Source organism: Rhipicephalus microplus, chromosome 10 (genome assembly GCF_043290135.1).
Source record: "Rhipicephalus microplus isolate Deutch F79 chromosome 10, USDA_Rmic, whole genome shotgun sequence".
Lineage (NCBI taxonomy): Eukaryota > Metazoa > Arthropoda > Arachnida > Ixodida > Ixodidae > Rhipicephalus > Rhipicephalus microplus.
Window position 1 is genome coordinate 30,699,751 of NC_134709.1, and position 23,219 is coordinate 30,722,969.

At 43.8% G+C, this 23,219-nt stretch overlaps 1 protein-coding gene across 2 annotated transcripts; it reads left to right on the forward strand.

The window, feature by feature from the left end:
* Window positions 1-1,068: 1,068 nt before the first annotated feature.
* Window positions 1,069-15,365, forward strand: LOC119180747 (dnaJ homolog subfamily C member 25 homolog). 2 transcript variants are annotated; one of them, XM_037431882.2, is made up of 10 exons: window positions 1,069-1,260; window positions 3,366-3,394; window positions 3,490-3,555; window positions 5,374-5,427; window positions 6,115-6,169; window positions 6,687-6,793; window positions 8,433-8,504; window positions 9,218-9,283; window positions 12,414-12,740; window positions 15,209-15,365. In XM_037431882.2, exons 1-10 carry the CDS (start codon window positions 1,149-1,151, stop codon window positions 15,326-15,328), a joined length of 1,008 nt encoding a protein of 335 aa, XP_037287779.2. In that variant the 5' UTR covers window positions 1,069-1,148; the 3' UTR covers window positions 15,329-15,365. The 2 variants fall into 2 exon arrangements, with proteins under 2 accessions (XP_037287779.2, XP_075731469.1); XM_075875354.1 differs by lacking the exon at window positions 1,069-1,260 and adding an exon at window positions 2,102-2,152.
* Window positions 15,366-23,219: the final 7,854 nt, after the last annotated feature.

Genomic DNA, 23,219 nt, shown 5'->3' on the forward strand with positions numbered 1-23,219 from the left:
CTTATGGCAACGAAAGGGTTAATAGGTTCGTGTTTATCGTGCAAAAAGGGGTGGAGCAAAAGGAGAGAAGCTAGACGTGAGGCAAGCCTCCGTTTTTGCGTTTAAAAATGAACTTATCCCTATTTACTAGCCCGCATCTTGATGCTTCTTCAGAATATGTACAGAATCTCTTGGCATGCTAGTAGATTCAGTTGTAATCAAACAAAAGGAAACTATTCTGAGTTGTGAACAAACACTGTAGGAGGATATGTTTATTTGAATGGCAAAGCTGTTGCTAAACATCTGAAGCCTTCTATAAGTGCTGCTTCATTCCCCCTTCCCCTCTTTTTTCTTTATTTCTTTTTTTTTTCCTTTTGAGGAACGTGTTAATCTTTTCTCTTTGTTAGAGCACTGCATGGAAAAAGATGTCTTAGAAATGTACTTCAAGAAGGGTGCTTTAAATCGAGCAGTCGACTGTACCAGAAAACATGTCTCTTGTTACCTTTCTTTTTCTATCTGATTCAAGAAATGAGGCAGGAAAAAAAAACACGAAAAGAAACAAAACAAAACAGATGTGCTGTTGATCATCGTGCCCTTTTGTTTGAAGGATCTGTACATTTCACTGGTAGCACTAAAAGAAATATTAGAGACGCTGGTCACTTTTTTTATCAGTTAGCAATTTAGTCTGAAAGGATCCACTTATTTCTAGTTCACTGTACTCTGGTGTCAAGAGCTGAGTGAACGCTAACAGATTATTTGGGAAACTGGCTTTGCACGAGACGCAAAAGCAGTGCAAGAAATACTGTTCCTTGTCTGAACTACAGTGTACTGGTCTGAACTACAGCCACTGCATCTGAACTGTCGTCGATGGTACCATTTCATATGCTACCGGGCGGCGTGCGATTAAGACAGTATGTTGCGAAGCATTTTTCCAACTCAGACATTCAATAAAGTCTCAAGATTTTTTTCGTTTGAGAAGAAAAAAAAATCCAGGGACATTTAGGCACGTTCATTAGCCGCATTCCGTGCCCTGGTCAGGCAACCAAAGAAAGCCAGCTCAAGCCGCACGCGGTTGCGGAGCGAATCCAATCCAATCCGATCTTCACGGAGTCTTCTGCCACTTGGACGTCGCGCGTAGGTGATGCTGACAGATCCGTGAGATAGACGGGATGCCAATACACCGGCGAGTTTTACAGTTCTCGTTGCTCGCTGTGTTCTGCGTCACCACGTCGCACGCATTTATCGACGGACTCTACTGCGGCAGGGAGAACTGTTACGATGGTGAGTGAACCCCTTTCGCGCACGTCCCCCCGCAAGACGTGTTCTTCGAGGAACCGCCGACGACGTGGGTTTCCACACGGCATGTCTTGACCCAAGGTGTGAGGACGTGACATCTCACGAGGAAGACCTAGCGCTTCACTGGCAACGCAGCGGGGAAAAAAAAAGCAGTCTCTGGGCGTGACCTGCCGAAAAGGATAAGCGAAACGGAACGGATAAGCGCCGACTTCGATTTTCGCTCGTTGAGAGCGTAACATATGCATCGTGACAGCTTGTTTCGCGATGACGATTGTCACAGCTCAGGGTTACGTGGTTTCGTTAAGTGTTACAGTTACGTGTGCCTCGTGTGGGGGCAAGTTGTACGAGCCTGCTGTCGAGCTGTTTCGCCGGAAAATGACAGATTTGGCCCACCTGTCGGAACCGCGCTTTGACGAAACTGTACGCAACATCACATGTGAAACCTTCGCAGATTCGAGAACACGCCTTGCAATTTTACTCAATCTAAACGCGGGATTCTCTCGGTCGGCTTGGCCTTTTAGGTCCTGTCAGAACTTGTCATGCGTGTGGCATATTGACACCTGTTAACGAAAGTGCACGTTTCATAGGTTATTCCAACCTGTTTCTTGTTGCACGCCGGTCACAGTGGCATCATGAAAAAAAAAACAAGAAACAAAGAGAAACCTGTTGCCGTCATCGCGTCTGTTTAAGAGTTCATTGTCTACGATGGCCTTCGCGGTGGAAAAGTCGCAGACGGGCAGCGCCTGGGCAAAACAGGCGAACAATCCTCACGTTATTACGCGGCCCATTCAAGTGCACAAGGTTATACGGCAAAAAGAGGTCCAAGCTTTCAGCTTCATGGAAAAGAACATGGCAATTTATAGAATCTGACATTCAGGTAGCTGTTGCTTTCAATTTTTTTAAAACTCTAGCTTACGCGTAGTGCAACATGTTAAATACCACCAATTTCATCGATGGTATTCAACATCAAATACCATATTTAAGCTCAGTAACAAATTTTCTTGTGGCATGAATGCCATGTAACCATCTTAGGCACGAGTAGCATTGCATTCTCTGAACACTCCACTTCGACTAGCATTGGCTTATTCAGCAATTAACCACCAGCCCACGCGAAATGACTACAGTAATAAAGCTTTAGTTGCACAAATTTCGCCTGAAGTCGGACATTCTGAATTAATCTCCCCTATGACCAAGAGGTTGGTTTTTTTTGGAAATTCATGGAAGTGTTGAAACTATAAGTCAGTGTCCGAACTCAAAATAATCTAGCTCTTTCATATGTCCGTGAGATCCAGGATTTACGCCCATACGTCATCTGAGAATAACCTACAGTGTTAACCAAATATACCTTAGATTTTAGGTTAGTATTTATTTCATTGCTGATACCTGAAAATCCACCCATGGCTTTATTTATTTATTCAAAATACCTTACAGAGCCAACAGGGCATTGTGTAAGGGGAGCATAAAAGGAATACATACACGAATTGGTACAATTTCCATACAAACAATAACATGAACTAATTGTCTATTATTATGCAAGTCCTAAAAAGAATAACAATGAGAAAATATTAATAATAATTTTAATAGGAATGGAACGGCAATGAAAATCAGATGAGTATATGCGTGATATAATGACGTAAAACAAGCTAAGAAAATAAACACAAATTGTGAAACGACTTTTCATTATTCAAAAGAAAACATCACTGAATGATACACAACAGAACTGAATGGCATGTTAGTATTCAAACCATCAAAAAAAAAGCGAGATACTAGTAGTGAGTAAACGTGTAGGAGCTGATTTTAATATGAATAAAATGAGCAGTTAATCCTGGAAAGGGGTGAGTAGAAGGTGCCGGAATTTTTCCCGATTGCTTTCAGCTTCGATTTCATCTGGAAGGCTGTTCCACATGCGGATGACAAGGGGGAGTGCAGATGAGTTAAAAATGTATGTTTTACCGTATACAGTAATATTCATTGCTGATGTATATTTTTTAAGAGCTGCCTCTTTTGCCTAGTTCGAAACCTATAAGAACAACTGTCGACATGTCTTGCTCAGTTCCTTACCTGAATCGCCTGTTTCCTTATCCTTTCAGTATTGGGCATTACAAGAGACACATCCAAGGTCAGTACCGGTTTCTGTTTGCCCCTAAGCGAGTCACTTGGTTCCATTTTGCGATTGTCGCAGACTTTTTGACACTTAAATACACTCCTTTGCAGGCCGAAATGGCTAGGACCTATCGACAGTTGGCAAGGAAGTACCACCCTGATATGCACAAGACACAGGTATGCAGTTTGTTTGTTTACGCATCTTTGTTAAAGTTTCTCGACAAAACAAAAATCTTGAACAAGGCCAAACATTATGAAATACTCAGACAAACGTGGCGTGACGCACCGGAGTCTTTGGCACGCAAATCTAAATAGTATTATGCGAAGGCGCTAAGTGTGCACTGCCAACTTATTGCGAGACGGTATAGATGGCGTAGCTTGTTCAGAAAAAAAGCACAAGAGAGCAGTCTGACGTGTTTCACGCGACTAATTCCGACGGTGGCATAACAGTGTGTCTCCACGTAGCTTAACTGCATCCATCAATATCGACAGGCAGCCAGAAAACGATAGAGATTTTACTTAAGTTTTTTTTATAGCTGCACTAGCATCATACTCGTCATTAGACAGTGTTAGATGACATCTGCAAAAGCAAGAATGTACAAAATGTACTTTGTTGCATATGTGTGGAAGTACATATATCCCACTCTTCGATGTATGAGCACCTTTACTTTTTGTGTTTGTATGTGAGATTTCATGTTGTTTACTGTTGAGCATATTGCATCGACTTTCTAGGACTCAACATCTTTGTTGCATCACAACATAACATGAAATATGGTGATCTTTAATGAACCATTGTCTATTCAACTGCTCTTCTAACATAATTTCACTGTTGGCTTGCTTTTACTGACAGTAATGTTTTATTGTACAGCATTCTTCTTGATCATTAAGTCGCTTTTGTGTAGGCTCTTTGCTGTTGGAAATCTATTTGAGAAAGACAGAATTAACTAAAACCTATGGTAAGGGGGGGGGGGAAGCAAAAGGTTAATCTGAAGCAAACTGTCTGGGCATGCCCATACTAATTCTATGGAGACTGTTTTAGGCAAATAATTATATGTAAGGTGCCTCGAGAGTCTTCTATCAAGGAATGAGGCATTGTTTCAGGTATTTCTTAGTCGTGAAGCTGCAGACGACAGTCTGGAGCACGAACAATGGACTGGGAAGATAGACAAATGCAGACATGCAAAGGGAGAGTAGGAGTGATTGATAGTTTCATTGTGCGAAAAGTATGGCTTCGGCTGCAGTGTGGAAAGCACAAGGCATGTCGGCGATATGCAAAAGAGGCTCTGTGTTTACTGAAAATCAACATCCTGTGCAAATGCTTGGAAAATTTTTAATTTACACATTTCTTAATTATACATTAATACCCTAAATACTGTGGCATGTTAGGTACTACGTTGACAAAAGGAGGGAATTCACGCCCATAATATCCCTGAATGCACGGAAGATGATGTCATTACTTCCAGTAAATATTTCACTGATAGCAAAGTTTTGTGTGATGACCATACAACGCCTTAATACCCAAAGACAGTCGGGAATATAAAGGAATTAATTTTACAATGTGGGGTATGACAGGGGGGGAAGTGATTCTTAAATGAGAGAAAAGAAGAGAAAAGTGAGCCCCGCAATTGTCTGCATCTAGGTGCGACACCTCAGCAATAGCTCACGAGGAAAGGGGATAAGAAGGGATTAAAAGAATAGATTGAGAAAGGGAAGGATTGGGACACGGTCGAAGGAGTCCGAGGACGGGGAAACACTCAGCGAGAGCTTCATGGCATCAGGAGATGGCGAAGAGCGAGCCAGTCGGCCAGAGCTGCGCTGGCGTCGGAGATCGCAGGGGCACAACCGTTCGGCACGGAATTCAGGAATCGATTCGGGGTTCAATGCAAGCTTGTGCCCATTATGTGAAGTGCAGTTATTGCAGAAACAAAGCTTGAATGTTTATCCGACATGTCTTGTATTGCATTTATTTTTTACCCCTGTTCTCTTATCATTCAGGAGGCCAAGGCCAAGGCTGCAGAACGTTTCACACTTATAGCGACTGCTTATGAGGTGAGAGATAAGTGGATTAGCCCAATTAAAAATTTTTGAAAAATTTTTGTGATTATCTACGTAATAAAATTTTTCATGGGCCTCAAGCCCTCACCTCACTCTGGTTCTGCGTCACCAAATCTCAGATGCTGATCTAACATAATCGATGTACTGCCTACAGTGGTTATCCGTCCCTCAACTTCCGAACCATAAATGTTGGTTGTATGAGTTATATGTTTTGTCAGGCTTCACTTCTTTTTCTAAATCTCATTGATAAGACTGTATAATCTGCACTTCAATATTAGTCTCTGATAATAAAATAATAAAAGCCTGAAAAGGTCTCGTGTCACCCGAATCAGTCATATCAAACCAAAATTTACAAAATTTGCTTGCGGTGAACATGAGTGATACGGCCATTTTATTGAAGAACATTATGTTCAGGAAATATGTGCAACGGCTTTATGAGCCATGTGATGTAAATAGATTATGACTGCCTTGCGCTTGATATCGAATAACAAAAAGTCTAGGTCCCTTGATTCTTCATCGTAATCATTTTGAGAATTGCTTCAAGCTCTTGCAAATAAAAATGAATTATATTGATGATGATATTCATGCAAAATAAAGTTTGCCAAAATATTCAGATTGTTCAAAAGTGAGCACACTATTCGTGTGCTGTTTTTTCAATTTTTGGCGCAATTTTTCTGACAGATTCTCAAAGATGATGAATCTCGAAAGGATTATGATGACATGCTGGATAATCCAGGTACCAAGCAGATTTTCTGAAGTTTTTGTACGAGTAGATTTTTTACTGTACTGCATATATATGTGTGCATCTTTATATATATGTGTGTGTGTGTGTGTGTGTGTATTTTATATATTGACTGCCAATGCAACTTTTTACGTTTGTTGTAGGTCACTTACTGTTCTAGTGTACCACCCTTTCAATATCTCTTGATAAACCAGTATTGATAATTTTCTAAGTTAGGTTGGATCACCAACATGTGTATTTATAGTACATGTAAGTGTAATAAATTACTACTTATTGTTAGGGAAGTGTAGTATAATTACCATAGTAGATGTAATGATGTCTCATGTAAACAGCTGACTCAATCTTACCCAGTGGTATCTTGCTGGTAAAGCACACTGTTGAACTTCAAACTCCTGATTTGTTTGATAGGTCTTGTATAGGTAATGAAATTAGAAGTGCCTTGAGATGCTATTCGTGGATGTTAGATTTGTGCTTTGTGGCTATAACTGTGTGACCCTGCTCCCTATTTCAGAGGCAATATATCGGCATTATTACCGGTACTACCGCACGCGCATGGCACCCAAGGTTGACATTCGCATTGTCCTTGCAGTCACTATTACAGTCATCTCAGCCGTTCAGGTACGATGTTTTTAGTTGTGCTTGTCACAGCATTTACTTGTTTCTGGCAATTTGGTCAAATAGCGATTGTTCTGACAAGCTTGAAGTCATGGAATGTAAATCTAAATTGACTGATTCTTAAGTTCTGAACCAGTCAAAAAAGTTTTGATAACCTTACTGCAAAACTAGAAAGAATCGGCAACATTTAAAAATTCATGTTGTACTGATAACTAGTGCTGAAGTTTCAGCGGGGAATTCATGAAAGAAAGGTTATGCTTTCATCTGGCCTAGTAGTATCCATTGTTCTATTCTGCCAAATGAATTTAGTATCACTGTCCAGACTTATTTGGCAGTGCTGCTGAATTCTTTGAGTGTTAAATTTTCCTGAGAGAGCCTTTTCCAGGTAGTCAAATGACTTTATTGCAGTTTTTTGGTGGAAAATTGTTAAAAAGAAAACGAAGTTTTTTGATGTCAGCGGTATTGAGAACTGCAAAATGTTCAATAGCGTGTCAGAGCGTGGTCTTCTTAACAAGCAGGTCTATACACACAGCACCTTATGGCCGTGTGCACATATAGCAAGCGTCTCTGTTCTGGAGCGATCACAGTTGTGCTGCCAAACGCACGGCATCTTCTCTGCGTGTGGCTGCCTTGGGCAGAGTAAACTCGGTAACCAAGGAGAACGAAAATGTCCTGTGAGTGTCGATAAACTAGTGAAGTGCAATGCAAATAAAAAATCGAAATCGACCTCCACCGCCTTTGTAAGGGAATGCCGATAGAGATGAAAATCAAGTTTCGTGCACCTCCGTTGCGAACGTGCGGCAAAACCGAAAGCACAAACGAGCGTTGTCGCACACCGCGCTGACGCTGGAAATCAGTTCTGTTCATGTTCGCAAGAAGGAGGAACAATCATTTCCAAGGCTTCTTGCGAGTCCTAGGAGGCGGCAGCACCTCCCAGCGAGTATGAATCGTTATTACTGCAAGACGTATAAAGTGGAGGGTCGAAAACGCACCCATGCGGCAAAGACACTGTGGAGCAGAAAACTGCCGTAGTACTTAAAGGCAAAAACACTCGAAGGATTAAACATGTAGCAAGGCCATGCTGGCATGTTTAACATGGAACAAGGGTACAGTTGAACCATGCAATAGCGAATGCCAATATAATGATGCAAATCTAAGATACTGTCAGTAACATCAACATGTAATTAATCTGATTGTAACGAATGTTGTGTAAATGAAGGTGTTTTTAACGTGCCAATCTTTGCCATAGCAAAATTAGACTGTATTATGGACGTAAAAACACTGGCAGGAAAGTATAGCACGGATAACTTCTTGCTGGTAATAATTTGAGAGCAAAGTCCAGCACTGCTGTGTAATAGTTACCAAAGCTGATGTAGGCCACAAATTGAGTGCTTAATTTTAAATCACTGAGAAACATGGGTTTTTATCTTTCTTTTCTGCAAGAATTAAGAAATTACATAATGCCAGCCTTTGGCATTATCTGATTTGGTCAGTTCCAAGGTAAATCTGGCATGCGATAGCACAGGGCAAGTGATAGTTTGGGCTCTTAAGGTTTTGATGAATTCTTCACCAAACAGTTGCCTTGTTGCATATCAAGGTTCCGGTTGTGCTTGCTCACAAAGTTAAATTTCTCTTCTTTCAGTATTACGGTGCGTGGCACAGGTATCATGCTGCCATCGATCACCTCATCACAGTGCCTAAATATAGGCTCAGAGTGAGTGGTCATTTTTCAATTGCAATGTTTTTTCAGTGGATGGCAACTACGCCACTTCACCGCACAGTTTTGCTGCATATCATGGTACAGCTAATAGTGTATTTAAGGTGTGGAGTGTGTTGCTGGGATACTTCTTCGGAGGTACAAGCGGGATTATTGAATGAAATAGCAATCGCTCTTGCGGTAGACGCCCCCAAAAGGCCCTGCCCTTTCGAGATTGCGAGTGCTAGGTTTCCAATGCGAATTCGTCACGCGCTTTTGTAAAAATGTCATCTCATCTCCTGGCCAGAGCAGGGGCAATTCGGTTTTAATACGTGGAGCTTTCAGCAGCGGCCCCATCGCTGACATTCCTGGTGTTGGTCGGTCCACTGTCAGGCGGCTACGTCATGTTACACATCCGCCCCTCGCTTTACAGGGTCAATAGCTGACGGTTAAAGATTAAGCATCATGGTATCGCATTCATTGCTTTGTTCTGGAGGGGGGGGGGGGGGGCGACTGCGTCGTTCGAAGGGCGCAGTCACTAGTGCCTCGAGGCCTAAAGAGACGGCTAGTTAATTTGTGCTATCAGATCAACTTCTTTGTGATTGACAGCACGAAAACCGCTTTAGCACCTATATTTCTTGTAAGATGCTCCATGGATTACTACGACGAATCGCATTGCTTGTTACTTCTCTGCAGACCTATTTGTAATTCCCCAACATGTGTGTTTGCAGGCCATGGAGATTGCCAAAAAAGAAGGGTTGTTTAACCCGAACAAGAAGAAGGATAGAAGAAGAAAAGTGAGTCCTCTGGCAGTAGAAACCGCACCAATCTTTACCACTCACCTCACTTGTTCAGGAGCTTCACTGCGCATTTTGTGTTAGGAAGCTAACTGCAGTCAAACTATACTTTAATGCAAAGGAAAAACACTGGATCATTTTGGCAGATGCAGATAAGGTAGCTTTATTCTCGTTAACTCTGTGACATGTTGGCCATTAGAATAGTGAATGAGGGTCAGATGTCTAGATTTTGAATTCTGCACTAGAAGCCCAGTGTGTAGAGCGCACACTTTTCAATACTACCAGCTGATAATTTTTAACGTTTAATGCTGGAGTCGATTTGTTTGTTGATTAGATTGAATGAATTGATTTTGATTTTTGAATAAAGTACCATTTCATTTGTATTTATTTTCTTTCTTTTTTAAAAATTCATCTAGTGTGCTCTTTGTGGCCATAAATAAAGGTAATAAACTGGTTTATCAAATTTCTTTGAAACAGAATGGCGTTCACCCTTTCTGAGGGTTAAATTTCTGGTCTCATGGCCATAGGGGCATGTTACAAATTCATGGAGTCACAAACAGGAAACTACTGGTTTAATGCTTGGATTTGTTGGGGGCTATGCGGATGGAAGCATCAGAAATGAAAAATTGTTTCGTTGGCAAATTGAATAAATGTGGGGCAATATTGTGATCTCTCATCTGGGTCTTCTATATTCTAAAACATATGAAATATTCTAAAACAGATGAAAGTGAGGGATAACAGGATATAGGTGCATGTCACAAAGATAACAAGTGTAGGTATGTATGTAAAGTGAAATTTACGTATAATATTTAATCAAGATAGATAATTACATACAATATACACTGTGAAAGCATATGAAAAGACACGTATGACAAAAATATTTAAGAACAAGTATAAACACGTATATTGTGAATATACTGGTAAAAGCAGTCAGAACTCCAATGTATACAGCATTGAATCAAGATACAACCCAATGAATTCAATAGATAATTAAATTAGGCTAGGGAAACCATAGTGGCCATCAATTGTCCTCCACTTTAATTGATTTTAATTTATGTCCTTATTACAATTAGTAAATAGCACCTACACTTTCTCTGGCCTAAATCTATGTTCGACTCATTTGGTTTGTTTAACAAAAAAACGAGGCCCTCAAAATACCACTTGTTTCACTGAAATCAAAATAATAAGTATATGCACTATACTAGGTTTCCATGCTATCTCTAGCCAAAGCTTAAAAATGCAATATTATAGGCAAGCAGGTGAAATGACTTGCGTATAGCTGACAGCCATGTTGTGCACTATAGACAGTTTTTCGTTTTGTGATTTATTAAATTGTTATTAGGATTATTTAATTAAATTGCTAAATGCAGTAGACTCTTGTTAAACAGAACCTGAAGAGACCAGAAGAATTTGTTCCATAGAACAGGACTTCCATTCACTGAGAGGTGAATAGGGGTGCAGAATTCAGGTGCGAAACCGATCCAGCTAAAAGCAGTTACATTTGATAGATTTCTGTTTACTGACAGTCAACAGGAGGCGGAAATGTTGTAGGCCCGTGTACTCAGATTTGGGTGCACGTTAAAGAACCCCAGGTAGTCGAAATTTCCGGAGCCCTCCACTACGGCGTCTCTCATAATCATATGGTGGTTTTGGGACGTTAAACCCCACATATCAATCATTACTGACAGTCAACTGTATTGACTTTAGGTGAGAAATGGGACTTGCAAAGTTCGAGAGCGTTTTCAGAAACCCTCTGCAATATTTGTGATAAAGGAAGTCTCGTGTATACCATTTTACCATGCTGTGAATTTCTAAAGAAGTTGAATTTTGCAAGCCTCATTTGTTTCCTAAAGTCAGTAATTAGCAATACAGCTCAATCTTCATAAACAAATAATGAATGCCTTTTCCCTCTTTTCGTCTTAGCGAGCAGGGTGAATGTTACTCGGGTGTGGGTGATGACATTGGGACAAGAATCTACGACTGCTCTTCACCTTTCGTCACATTGAGCACTTTATCTTTTTTTGTTCAAATGTCCAGCTTACGTTCGGTGTAATTCCAAGCACGCATGTGCATGTGGTGACATCCGGCTGCGGTCACAATAACTACACAGCTCACGATGCTCAAACAGCCAATATTCCGTCGACTTTGGGTTTATGGCAGAGTTTTTTTGGGTTTATAGCATCATTTGTAGAAAGAGTGAGTTATGGCTGACTATTAAAATTCATTGTGAATTCTAAGCTGGGTGCTGCGCAGTGATGTTCGGCATACATGTTCTGAAGAGCCCCGGCAACCAAACAGCAGCGTTTTCTAATAATTGTAAAAAAGGTGTTGTCGGGCTCCTTTAACCCTTTACTGCCGAGTGTCGCGAATTCGCGACATACCGAAAAATTTCGAGCAAGCAAGTAGCAAAATGCGTGCCACCTTTAATGCCGGCTGTCAAGTACTCACCCACATATTCTGAGGAGCCCCTACAACCGAACAGCAGCGCTTTCTAATAATAGTAAGAAAGTGTTGTGGGGCACAACCTGTTACTGCCGAGTGTTGTGAATTTGACGGAAGAACTTCAAGCAAGCAAGTCGTGAAATTCGTGCCGTTTTTAATGTTGGCTGTTAAGTACTCACGGGGAACGTAGCGGTTAGCATAAAAAAATCTAGCGCCGTCTCAGCTATGGTATTCTACGCTAGAAGGAATGATTTTGTAGCTAATGGCGGATAGCACGAAGTGCATGCGACAGCTCTCACTTTTTCTTTCTTTCTCGCCTGTGTGACGTAACTTCTACCTTGAATAATTCCATTTGTTTGTTGTGTACAAACCCAAGCAGTGGCATACAACATGTTAAGTAGTTTTGAAGTGCATTTTTTGTTGCGAGGTCTTCACTTCTGTGGCATAGGGAGAATTTTCAACATGCATAAACAAATGCATAAAGTTGCAGCTTATATAATTTAACTACTTCGGAATTATTTAAAGGTTGCTATTTAAAGCTGGAAAATGAAAACAATTTTTTTTGTTCAGCAGTTTCATAATTCAGGCATTAGAGGGTTAAATTCCGGAATGTGCTGTGGGCTGGCGACACCACTCCTAGGCGCCTCGCTAATTGTTCATTGCGTTTCTGGCATCACTCTGCTTGCAGGAGGAGATTAAGGAGGAGGAGGAAAACACGCTCAAGCGCATCCTCGAGGAGCAGGTGGACATCCGGGGCGGCTACAGCAAGCCGACAGTGCGCCACGTTCTCTGGGTTCAGCTAGTGCTGTTGCCCTACACTATAGGCAGCTATCTCTGGTGGCAGGCCCGCTGGTTCGTCAAGTTCAACCTGCGGGGTGAGGAACTGGGCCTGCCTGAGAAGGAGTACCTCATTCGGCGGCAGATGGCACTGTCTCAGTCTCAATGGGACGCCCTTGAGGAACGTGACCGGCAGGGCTTCTTCCGCGACGAGCTCTGGATTCCCGAAAACTTCAAGGTGCCACATATTGTACTTTTTTAATGTGACCCACTCTGTGGGAAGCAAAGTGGAATTTGAAGGTAGGGTTTCGGGTTCAGCTAAAAACTTTATTTATGGTATTGAAACTGGAAAAAGGACAAAAGAAACAAAGCGGTACGTAGGAATTAAAGGGGTACTGACAGCTATTTCGAAGGTGAGTTTACTCCACCATACAAATTTACTGTATACAGAGGTGGCTCTGAGCAGTTGTGCAACTTTGTAATGCTGGTAAAATTTTTATTTTGACATAATGTAGAGTTTCAGATCGCACGCCATTGTGACATGAAGCTGTAGTATCTATCCTGGTGACTTCGCGCTCTGGTAACGCTAACTGTAATGACTTCAGGTTCCGAGACATTCAAAATGGCTGCTTTGGTGTGGAAAATGGAGCCACTGAGCAGAGCAGCCGTGGAAATGTCATATTTTGTGCTCGCACTCAGCAAGAAGCTCGTACTGCGTTTTAACGGCGGGTTACAGTGGAAATGAAACTAGCTTTAGCAATGTACTGTAATCAATTTTTCAGGGTGCATTCATGCTTACCAACATGCTGTCTAGGCTGTTAAGTGCTTGGCCTTTCATTCAGCACTCACACAGACAAAAAAAAGACTGGAAAATTTCGTGTCAGTATCCCTTTTAGACTGCATCTAAAGTGACCTACCAATAGAATAAGTTTCCTTGAAAGAAAACTCCGTTACTTTGGCATTTTACTTTACACAGAACACGATTTTCCAGTGTGCTGTAAACATGTGACACAACTTTGTTATCTCCAACTTATCATGTAGTGAATGAGCTTCCCTTGTGTAAGTGGCATGTTGCCGTCACCAGGCTCAGTGGAAGCTTCTCCCAGCTTCCTGTGATGATAGTGGTCATGACACTGGCTGCCCGATACTGGCGATTATTTCAGGTGTGATTTCAGTTTACTATGCGTTTGTCATATATATGCAATGTTTTACCTGCTTTTTTTTCGGAAGAAAGGGATGCATTTTAATGAAGCGTACCTAGGTTTTCCTGTTGTACACTCTTGTGGACAAACGTTTGTAAAACCTAGTGCGTTTTGCAGCTCCGCATAGGCGCTTGCTCTCTGAAGTGGACGCGACGGCGGTAGCGAAAACTAGAGGCGCTGCAGTGCCATTTTTATTTAATGCCTAACATCATGCGTTGTCTGCTACATGCCCCTTGCGCCCTATTGTCAGTGCAGCTTTCGTCGGCCGTAGCAGCTGAGTTTTACCGTTGAATCATTTTCAATAACCTCGCACTGCTTCAAGAAGCAACATTTCACAAGCTTTGCTCTCTAATAGTAAAAATATAATCCAACTTGACCTACAATAATGGTATCAGTCTTGCACGCCTAGTTTTTCGCTTCCACAAATATTCCCATGCCACCGACCTGTGTTTAACCACCACGGTGGTACAATGGTTACGGCGTTCGGCTGCTGACTGGGAGGCTGCCGTCACGTTGCGGGTTCGATTATGGCTACGGCGATCACATTTTGTACGGAAATGAAAATGCTAGAGGCTCAAGTATTTAGATTTGCCTCCCAAAACAAGTCACCAAACACAGGACAACTATTAGTTCTCTGGGAAATTACGCTTTCCACTTTTAAAAAAATCTACAACTTTAACTACTGCTCATCAAAGTAGCCCGACTTCGTCAAGGTAGACTGACATACATGCTCTCTAAAGGGGACAGAGGGATGACCGCCACCGTAGCTCAGTGGTAGCGTGTTATTTGAAAGTCGCAGGTTTGGATCCTGCTGGTGGCAGGTTATCTTTTCGTCCACTTTTTCTTCTTCACATTTACATTGCCATTACTTCTAATAGCATCCCCTATATTTTCCCTGGCCTAATTGTCTAATAGTTCTCATTAATACTGTATATAACAAAGAAAACGAGCCCTTAAATTTACACTTACCCTTTTGGTTAGGTAACCTGTAATTTGGTTTGTTCTCATTTCCTCGGGTGTTGTAGAATCTCGAGATATTTCTTGTAAGTTCCCTCCGTGATTCGAAAAAGTGATGACCGGTGACCCTTTTGTAGCCACCCACACAATCTGACACAAAATGATGGCAGTCTTCAGTTGCATCCCTGCCACATGTGCAAAATTTGAAATAACTGTTTCCCGAGCCATTGCCATTTGCAAACATTGACGCAAGGAAGCAAGCAAGCGTGAAGAAAGGCGGTATGTGTCACTGGCAGCTATTTTTTGCGTATCTGAGATCTTGGCGGCACGTGACGATTAGCCCTCGTAACGTACCATTGATACATCGTGTTGCAGGAGCTAATCAGGGAGCAGAAAGGAACCTTAGTGTCGCAAATTCACGCCTCGGCCATGTGTGCTGGCTCGCAAGCGGAGCTACAAAACTGAATTCATTCTAAAAACGTTGCTTCTCAACTGTATCGTGTTGCTTTGGAAATGACATGCTGCCGTCATGTGTGCTTATTTACAGGTGTGGAAGCAAAAGCAGGAGGATGAAATGAAAGCCAAGCTTGCGGAAAGTGCCCGATACAAGAGTTATCGGCGGTACATGAAAAACCATGGACCTGGACAGATCACATTTGAAGACTGATCGGGGTTCGGGCAATAAATTATTTTTATGTTTTTCATGAGCTGCCCCCTTGCTGCAGTGGGTGTGAAGCGTGACTAGTCTGTTGTCAGGGTTACTGTCTTGGGGTACAAGGCATCTGACTGCTTGGTGTAGTTTTTGAAAGGTGTGTTTCTCTGGTTTGTTTTTTTTTGCATATGTACAAATCAAACTTGTGATAAAAATGCTACTCACTGTATGTTACCCCAAAAAGTTTGATCTTCTTGTCAAATCTTACTCAAGTTACATTCAGTGTTGCGTTGGTTCACATAAGCTTGTCTGAAGTCTAGCTTGAAGTCTAGCCAACCTTTCGACAAACAGACTTGTCTTCTTTAAGGCTGCAAGTTGAAGCGTTGATAAAAACTCTGCTTGTCGCACGCCTATAGCTCGTCACCTATTGCAAAGCACTGTTGTCTGCTATTACTGTTGCACGTGACTTTATATTTGCCTTTAGTTTCATGTCCAGAAATGTTTTGTTTGTTCATAAATTCCGCACAAGACTGCAGACGTTGTCACCCTCATCGTTATGTCTGGGCCGCTTTTTATCTACTGGACGTGGCCACGTAATCAAGCTACAGCCAGTTTAATGCAGTTAAGAGCTATAACAAACTGTATGTTGTGAAACGCTGCCTTTTTTCTAAATTTTTTTTTGTCTATACTGCGTGATACATCTTTCTAAGAAGCTTGATATTTTTAAGATTTTAAGTATATACATATACTAGTAAAACCATTATACTCGTACTGTTTTACCAGTCAAGACCATGATATGAGGCGCGCCATAGTGGTGGGCGCCAGAAATTTGACTATTGGTTTAACGTGCACACGCATCACACAGTACACGGGCCTCTGACGTTTTGCCTCCCATCTACGTTGAACTTGGGATCGAGCCTGCTACATTAAGGACATCAGCAGAGTACCATATATGCTTTCACAATGGCAGACTTGAGGTACGAGTTGAGTAAACGGTACATTATTTCTCATTATTGCAGCGGATTCAACGAAAAATCACAGCATATCTATGAGATGAATGATGATGAGTAGGGTGAACCGTTCATCAGTCTGCTCCTATCACACCAGAGTACGCATTGGATGGACGGACGTGCGTTTCGCCCTGATCATTATTCGCTCCGTGGATATGCTGCGACTTTCTTATTATATGAAAACCTTTAACGCCATCTAGTGATATTATTTCCAAGGACGTATACACATAACGCCATCTGCATTGAGCAATTCCTAAAGCTAGGAAGTGGCTACTACAACATACAACTACGAGGGGACGACCCACATTCAAAGGAGCTTCGCACCTAAAAACCGCTGCAACAAGAGTTAATGCAGTGACCTCAAATAAAATGATATGTAGCTTCATTATTTGCTCACGTTCGTCACATAATTGCAAGTGATTCCGGTAATTAGGTCACAATTAAAGAGCGTGAGGTGTACGTGATAAGGTGACAGCATGAAAGCGACCCGGACCACTTCAGCTCTGCAGTTTAGGCGCTTCTAGAACTTTTAGAGCCCGAGAATCATTCTTTGTGTACGTAACATCAATTTCTTTCTGCGGCAATACGTCGCGCAGTAGTCTCGCCGATAAGACGGCGACAAACGACAGTCATGATTTTTAATGATAACGAAGGTATATATAGTGAGCTTAGTATACAGGAAGTCATGCTAGAGATAACAGATAAATACAAATATCTGGGCGAATGTGTAAGCAATGGGACCGAGTACCTAAGGGAACACGAAATATACGTGACGACTAAAGGTAACAGGAATGCAGCAGTGATGAAAAACAGGGCACTGTGGAATTATAATAGGTATGATGTTGTGAGAAGAATATGGAAAGGGGTCATGGTTCCTGGTCTGACGTTTGGAAATGCGGTCTTGTGCATGAGATCAAAAGTTCAAGCAAGATTAGAAATTAAGCAACGTGGAATAGGTAGGCTTGCCTTAGGAGCTCACGGGAATACACCAAATCAGGGAGTACAAGGTGATATGGGATGGACATCATTTGAGGGCAGGGAAGCTAGCAGCAAGATAAAATTTGAGAAGCGATTGAGAGAAATGGGGGGACGAGAATTTGGTTAGGAAGGTATTCAGCTACTTGTACATGAAGAATGTCTATACAAAATGGAGAAAGTGAACCAGAAAATTGACTGGTAAACACTTAGAAAACAGCAGGTGGCCAAACCAAAAAGAACTATCGGTTAAGGAGAAAGTGAAGGAAACGGAGACTGACATGTGGAGAATGGGCATGATTAAGAAGTCCGCACTAAAGATCTATCGAACTTTTAAGCAGGAAATTGCCAAGGAAAGGATCTATGATAATACTCGGGGTAGTTCTCTACTGTTTGAGGCCAGGACGTGAGTACTGCGAACCAAGACATATCGGGCCAAATACGAAGGGGTAGACACAGTATGCAGTGCGTGTGGAGAGGAAGAAGAAACTGCCGAACACTTGATAATGTTCTGTGAAGGGCTTCACCCTATACTTCAGGATGATGGCGCAGAGTTTTTCAAAGCACTGGGGTTTAGGGACCGGGAGGGCAAAATAGACTTTAAGCGGGTAGACTTCACTAGAAGGAGGTTATCTGATTGGTGGCTAAAGTCAAGGCACGAGTGAAAATTAAACCCTTCATTGCAAAGTACGAATCCTCAAACTCACTTTTTAAAGAAAAAAAAATCTAGTTCTCGGTTCATTAAGTATCACGGCTTGGTGGCGCTAGCCACCGCCCGATCTAAAGGGTACAGCCATATCCATCCATCCATCCATCCATCCGGAGCGCGCAGACCACGCGCTCCCGTGTTCCCTTTCATAAAAATTGACACTGTACATACATAGTCGTGTTTCACCCCTTTTTTTTTTGTCTTGTGTGTGTGGACTTTACATGGACTCGCGGAACTACGGAAGAATGGCTAGTTGGGCAAGTTGAAACTGATCTATAATGTACTGCACAAAAAAAAAACGGACGGAAACAATAAGGACAGACAATAAGGCAGCGCTTGTCTGTCCTTTTTCTCTGTCCTGCGCTTGTCTGTTCTTTTTCTCTATTTCGTGTTTCCGTCCGTCTTTCGCGCAGTGCATTATGGAGCGGAACTACGTACTTACAGCGGTGAGCACGCGAGCGCGTAGCCGAGGACGCTATCAGCGCCGCGTAACAGCCATCGTCGGAAACACTGCAAATTCGCAGCATGTGCTCAGCGATGCACTCCTTCCACCACGCGCTCCACGTCATAAGTACGCTTGTTTGTCTTCTGCTAGCCGCTTTTTTTGTCTGTTAAGTTGGCGTGTCCAGCGTTCCAAGGCCCATCTCCAATAAAATGTTGGAGTTAATGTAAACAATTTTCATTTCAACTATTTATTAAAAAAATCTCAAAGACAAAAATAATTGAAAAAGCAGGATGCATCAACTTAGCAAATGAAAATTCGGCTGGCTGGCGACGAACAAGCGTATTCATGACGTGGTGCGCGTGGTGGAAAGAGTGTACCGCTAAGCACATGCTGCGCATGTGCAGTGTTTCCGACGATGGGTGTTTACGCAGCGCTGATAGTGCGTCATTCACGTGCTCGCGTGTTCACTCCGCCCCGCGCCATTACGACGCATCTTCCGCGCTATCATCGACGAGTGTTTATAGCGGACGTGCTACCGACATTGCATCGAGTAAGTATCACTTTCGTTTTCCATGAGTGGAACACTACACTGTCAGTTTTTATGAAACGGACTACGCGAGGGCATGACCTGCGTGCTCCGGCGGCTGCTTGCGCTCAAGCGGGATCGAGAGCAAGCGCAGACTGTTTTCGCGTCATCTAGAGCCGAGCTGCAGTGCCTAGAATATATTATTGCGATAGCAATTGTATGGACACTGTTGGCTAGATTTTGCCGCCGGTGACATTCACCGTATGTATACGTATCTACATACATGAAAACGCAAAAAAAAATAATCTAGAAAAAGAAGTCGCGGAATCGAGCGTCCGACCCCTTGCTTATGAGTGTGAGGCGTTATGAGCCACGGAGGAGCACCTATCTCAAAGTTGAAACGGCAAGTTATTTATATCTACCACTTACCGCCGGCAACGCCCATCTCGGGGGAACTATCGTGTTTTAGCATTACTAGCGAGATGGCACCATGAGTACGCGTCGCCGGATCATCGCGACGCGGTGGCGCGAGCTCTGATTTACCAAGCGTACTTTGCCCCGCAGAGAGGGGAGGAAGAGGGTGGACGCTCCCGCCTGCGCGCGCTCATCTCGAGGTGGGGAGAATCGCACGCACTGGGCTTTCACAGGAACGATTCCGCTGTAGTTACCAGGCGCACAAAGGTTACTGCACTCGCTGCGCTGTCCCCGTTTGCGAAAAGGGCGCGCTTTTCAGACATAGTGAAGTAACAACTGAGACACTTATTCGCGTGAGCAACGCGGGGACACGTTTCGATCTGCTTGCCATTTTTCGCGTGACATTTCAATATGTTGCTACCGCATTCATTGCTTCGCAATTGAGCCAAAGCTGTGACTTTCCTATTCTAGGCACTGTAGCCGAACAAAACAACCAGTCTCATTGGTGCCACTTTTAATACATTTTTCTCATCGGTATTCAGCCAGTAAGGTCATTCCGATGTGCCAAATGTCCATGAATACGACTTTCAGTACATACAGCCCAGTGAAATCACGGTGGATGGTATCGCGAGTCGGATTAAGTAAATTAAGGCATCCTTGTCAGCCGGTATTGGCTATGTCAACTCTAAGATTCTGAAAAATACCATTTCCATAACTATCGTTGCATTAAATACCACGTCTTTCGACAGTAGCTGTGGCTTGGAAAACTCAGACGACTGGAAAATTGGCAAAGTAATACTGATTATAAATCCGGAGTGAAGAACTCACCTAAAAATTACCGTCCAGTCTCACTCGCATACATACATATTGTTACGGTGCATCATCGACAGGAGCAAGCGTGGCACTTAGCGAAGATGAAGAAGACGCCTGTGCGTTAGGCGCTTGCACGAGAGGCAACTCAGACATCTTGTTCGGCTGCCGACTCTCGGTGGACGCTGTCCTGTAAGCCAAGACCTCGCTCCGTCACATTTGGTGGAAGTGCTGGGCAACCGCCTCGCAACGGAACTTCGCAGCGGCCGACGTTTGAAGGGTCATTCCACAACAATGACAGAGAGTACGGCGTCTGCATCTGCTCCTGGTGTTCCTGCGGCCGGAGATGATGCGGTAACTACATCTCCTTCTGCGACCACAACCTTTGTGCTCGAACCCCCGCGGGATCCTGGCACGTTCAGCGGTTCCGGCGATCCAGATGAAGTTGACGTTGAAGATTGGCTGGCAGAGTACGAACGTGTGAGTACTCGATACCGATGGGGCCCGACTCTTATGCTGGCAAACCTGTAATTCTATCTTAGGGGAACCGCCAAATCGTGGTATGAGAACCATGAAACAGAACTTGTGAGTTGGGCAGTGTGCAGGGAGAAAATGCTAGACCTGTTCGGAAAGCCGATTGGAAGAAAAATGGCCGCGAACAAAATGCTCGCGTCTCGGGCGCAGACCTCGACCGAGTCTTACGTCTCCTATATAGAAGATGTGTTGTCGTTGTGTCGCAAAGCCAATGCCGATATGCCGGAGGCTGACAAGGTCGGGCATATTCTTAAGGGGATTGCGGATGACGCATTCAACCTCCTCATCTGCAAAAATTTTTCTACAGTGGACGCCATTATAAAAGAATGTCGGCGCTTTGAGCAAGCGAAGAGCCGGCGGATTAACAGCGTGTTCACCCGCCTTCCGAATACGGCTGCAACATCATCTTGCAAAGACCGTGCAAGAACACAGCCACCACCTCTAGATTCATCGGATCAGGTGACCCGAATTGTACGGCGCGAACTTGAAGCCATTGCCTCTGCTCCGGCTCACACCGCTGCAAGTGACACCACCCCACTCACTGCTAACATGGTTCAAGCCATCGTCCGCCAAGAACTCGCCAGCATAGGTATTCCCTCGGTGTGCGCTTTGCCCAGCCCGCAGCGAGCTTCATGGCGTCCACCCTCGTCCTATCGCGAGCAGCAGTTCACGGCCCGATCTCGCGACCCTGCGGCGTGGAGAACCGTCGACAATCGACCAATTTGTTTTCATTGCCACCGTATCGGTCATGTCGTCCGTTACTGCAATTATCGCTGGTCCTCGCCACCTCGGACTTCATCTCAACCTCACTACCGACAGGACAGCACCCGCTTCGCGTCTGCCGTGCAGCCTTCTCCGCAAAACAACTACAGAAGGTTCAACAGCCGATCTCCGTCACCGCATGGTCATCAGTCGCGTTCGCCTCCAGGACGTCGCCAGTCGTCTCGCTCACCGCAGACTCGCAGGCCGTCATCTCCATTCAACCCCGCCCCTGCCTACCCGGAAAACTAAATGGTGCAGCGCCCGGAGGTGACGCTGCATCTTCGACTCCCTCCACAAATCCTCTCTTGACGCTTCCGACGAAACAAAATTTGTTAGACGTTGCCGTTGACGGTGTGCCTATTTCTGCCCTTATAGATACTGGAGCGCACATTTCTGTAATGAGTGCGAACCTTCGCCGACGCCTACATAAAGTGCTCACGCCTGCCGCTTCCCACAAACTTCGTGTCGCTGATGGGAGGACCCCTGATGTTCAAGGGATGTGCACGGCCCGTGTGTCCATTGCTGGTCATCCTACATTAGTTCAGTTTGCCGTCATTGAAATGTGTCCTCATGACCTAATACTTGGTTTGGACTTCCTGTCACGTCATTCTGCGCTCATTGATTGTGCCACTGGTGCTCTTCAGCTTGAACTGCCGCAGTTTGCCGATTTTCCAGCAGACTATTCTCCCCGTTTACGCTCTCGTCACCACGTTCGCTTGCCTCCGCAAGCTGCTACATATGTCACTTTGTCGTGCTCACGTCATGTGCCCGACGGTGACTACCTCGTCACTCCTATAGTCGACGTACTGATGGCCCGAGACGTCGCCCTTGATCACACTGTTGTCGCCGTCGCTAATAATACAGTGGTTATACCACTACTCAACGTGAGTCTCTTGACTCAAGTTATTCCGCAAGACATGTCTTTGGCCACCCTATCTCCACTTGACAGCTGCAACGTTACTGGTTTGGACACCGACACTACATCCCCCTGTCTTGGCCGCAATTACACTCTGCCTGCAGATGACATTAACAAGATGATTGCTCCCGACCTCACTGCAGTGCAAGCTGCCAGCCTCCGTAGTCTGCTAACATCATATAGAGACGTTTTCGACTTTGACCACCGCCCTCTCAGCCAAACAACTGCAGTGACTCACCGGATCAACACTGGTAATGCTAGTCCTATACGGTGGCGTCCATATCGCGTATCTCACAAGGAACGCCAAGTAATTCAAAATGAAGTGGATAAAATGAATACTAAAGACGTAATAGAACCCTCATCCAGCCCCTGGGCCTCCCCAGTCGTGCTCGTTCAGAAGAAAGATGGCAGTTGGCGCTTTTGCGTGGACTATCGCCATTTAAACAAAGTGACCCACAAAGATGTCTACCCTTTGCCTCGGATTGATGACGCCCTCGATTGCCTCCATGGTGCCCAATACTTTTTGTCTATCGACCTTCGATCCGGCTATTGGCAAATTTCCGTCGACCCCATGGATCGTGAAAAAACCGCTTTCGTTACGCCCGACGGCCTCTACCAGTTCAAAGTAATGCCGTTTGGACTGTGTAATGCGCCGGCAACTTTCGAGCGCATGATGGACTCCCTTCTCCGAGGATATAAGTGGTCCATCTGCTTATGTTATTTAGACGATGTCATCGTCTTTTCGCCCACCTTTGACAGCCATATAACACGTCTGTCAGCTGTTCTGGATGTTTTTCGAAGAGCT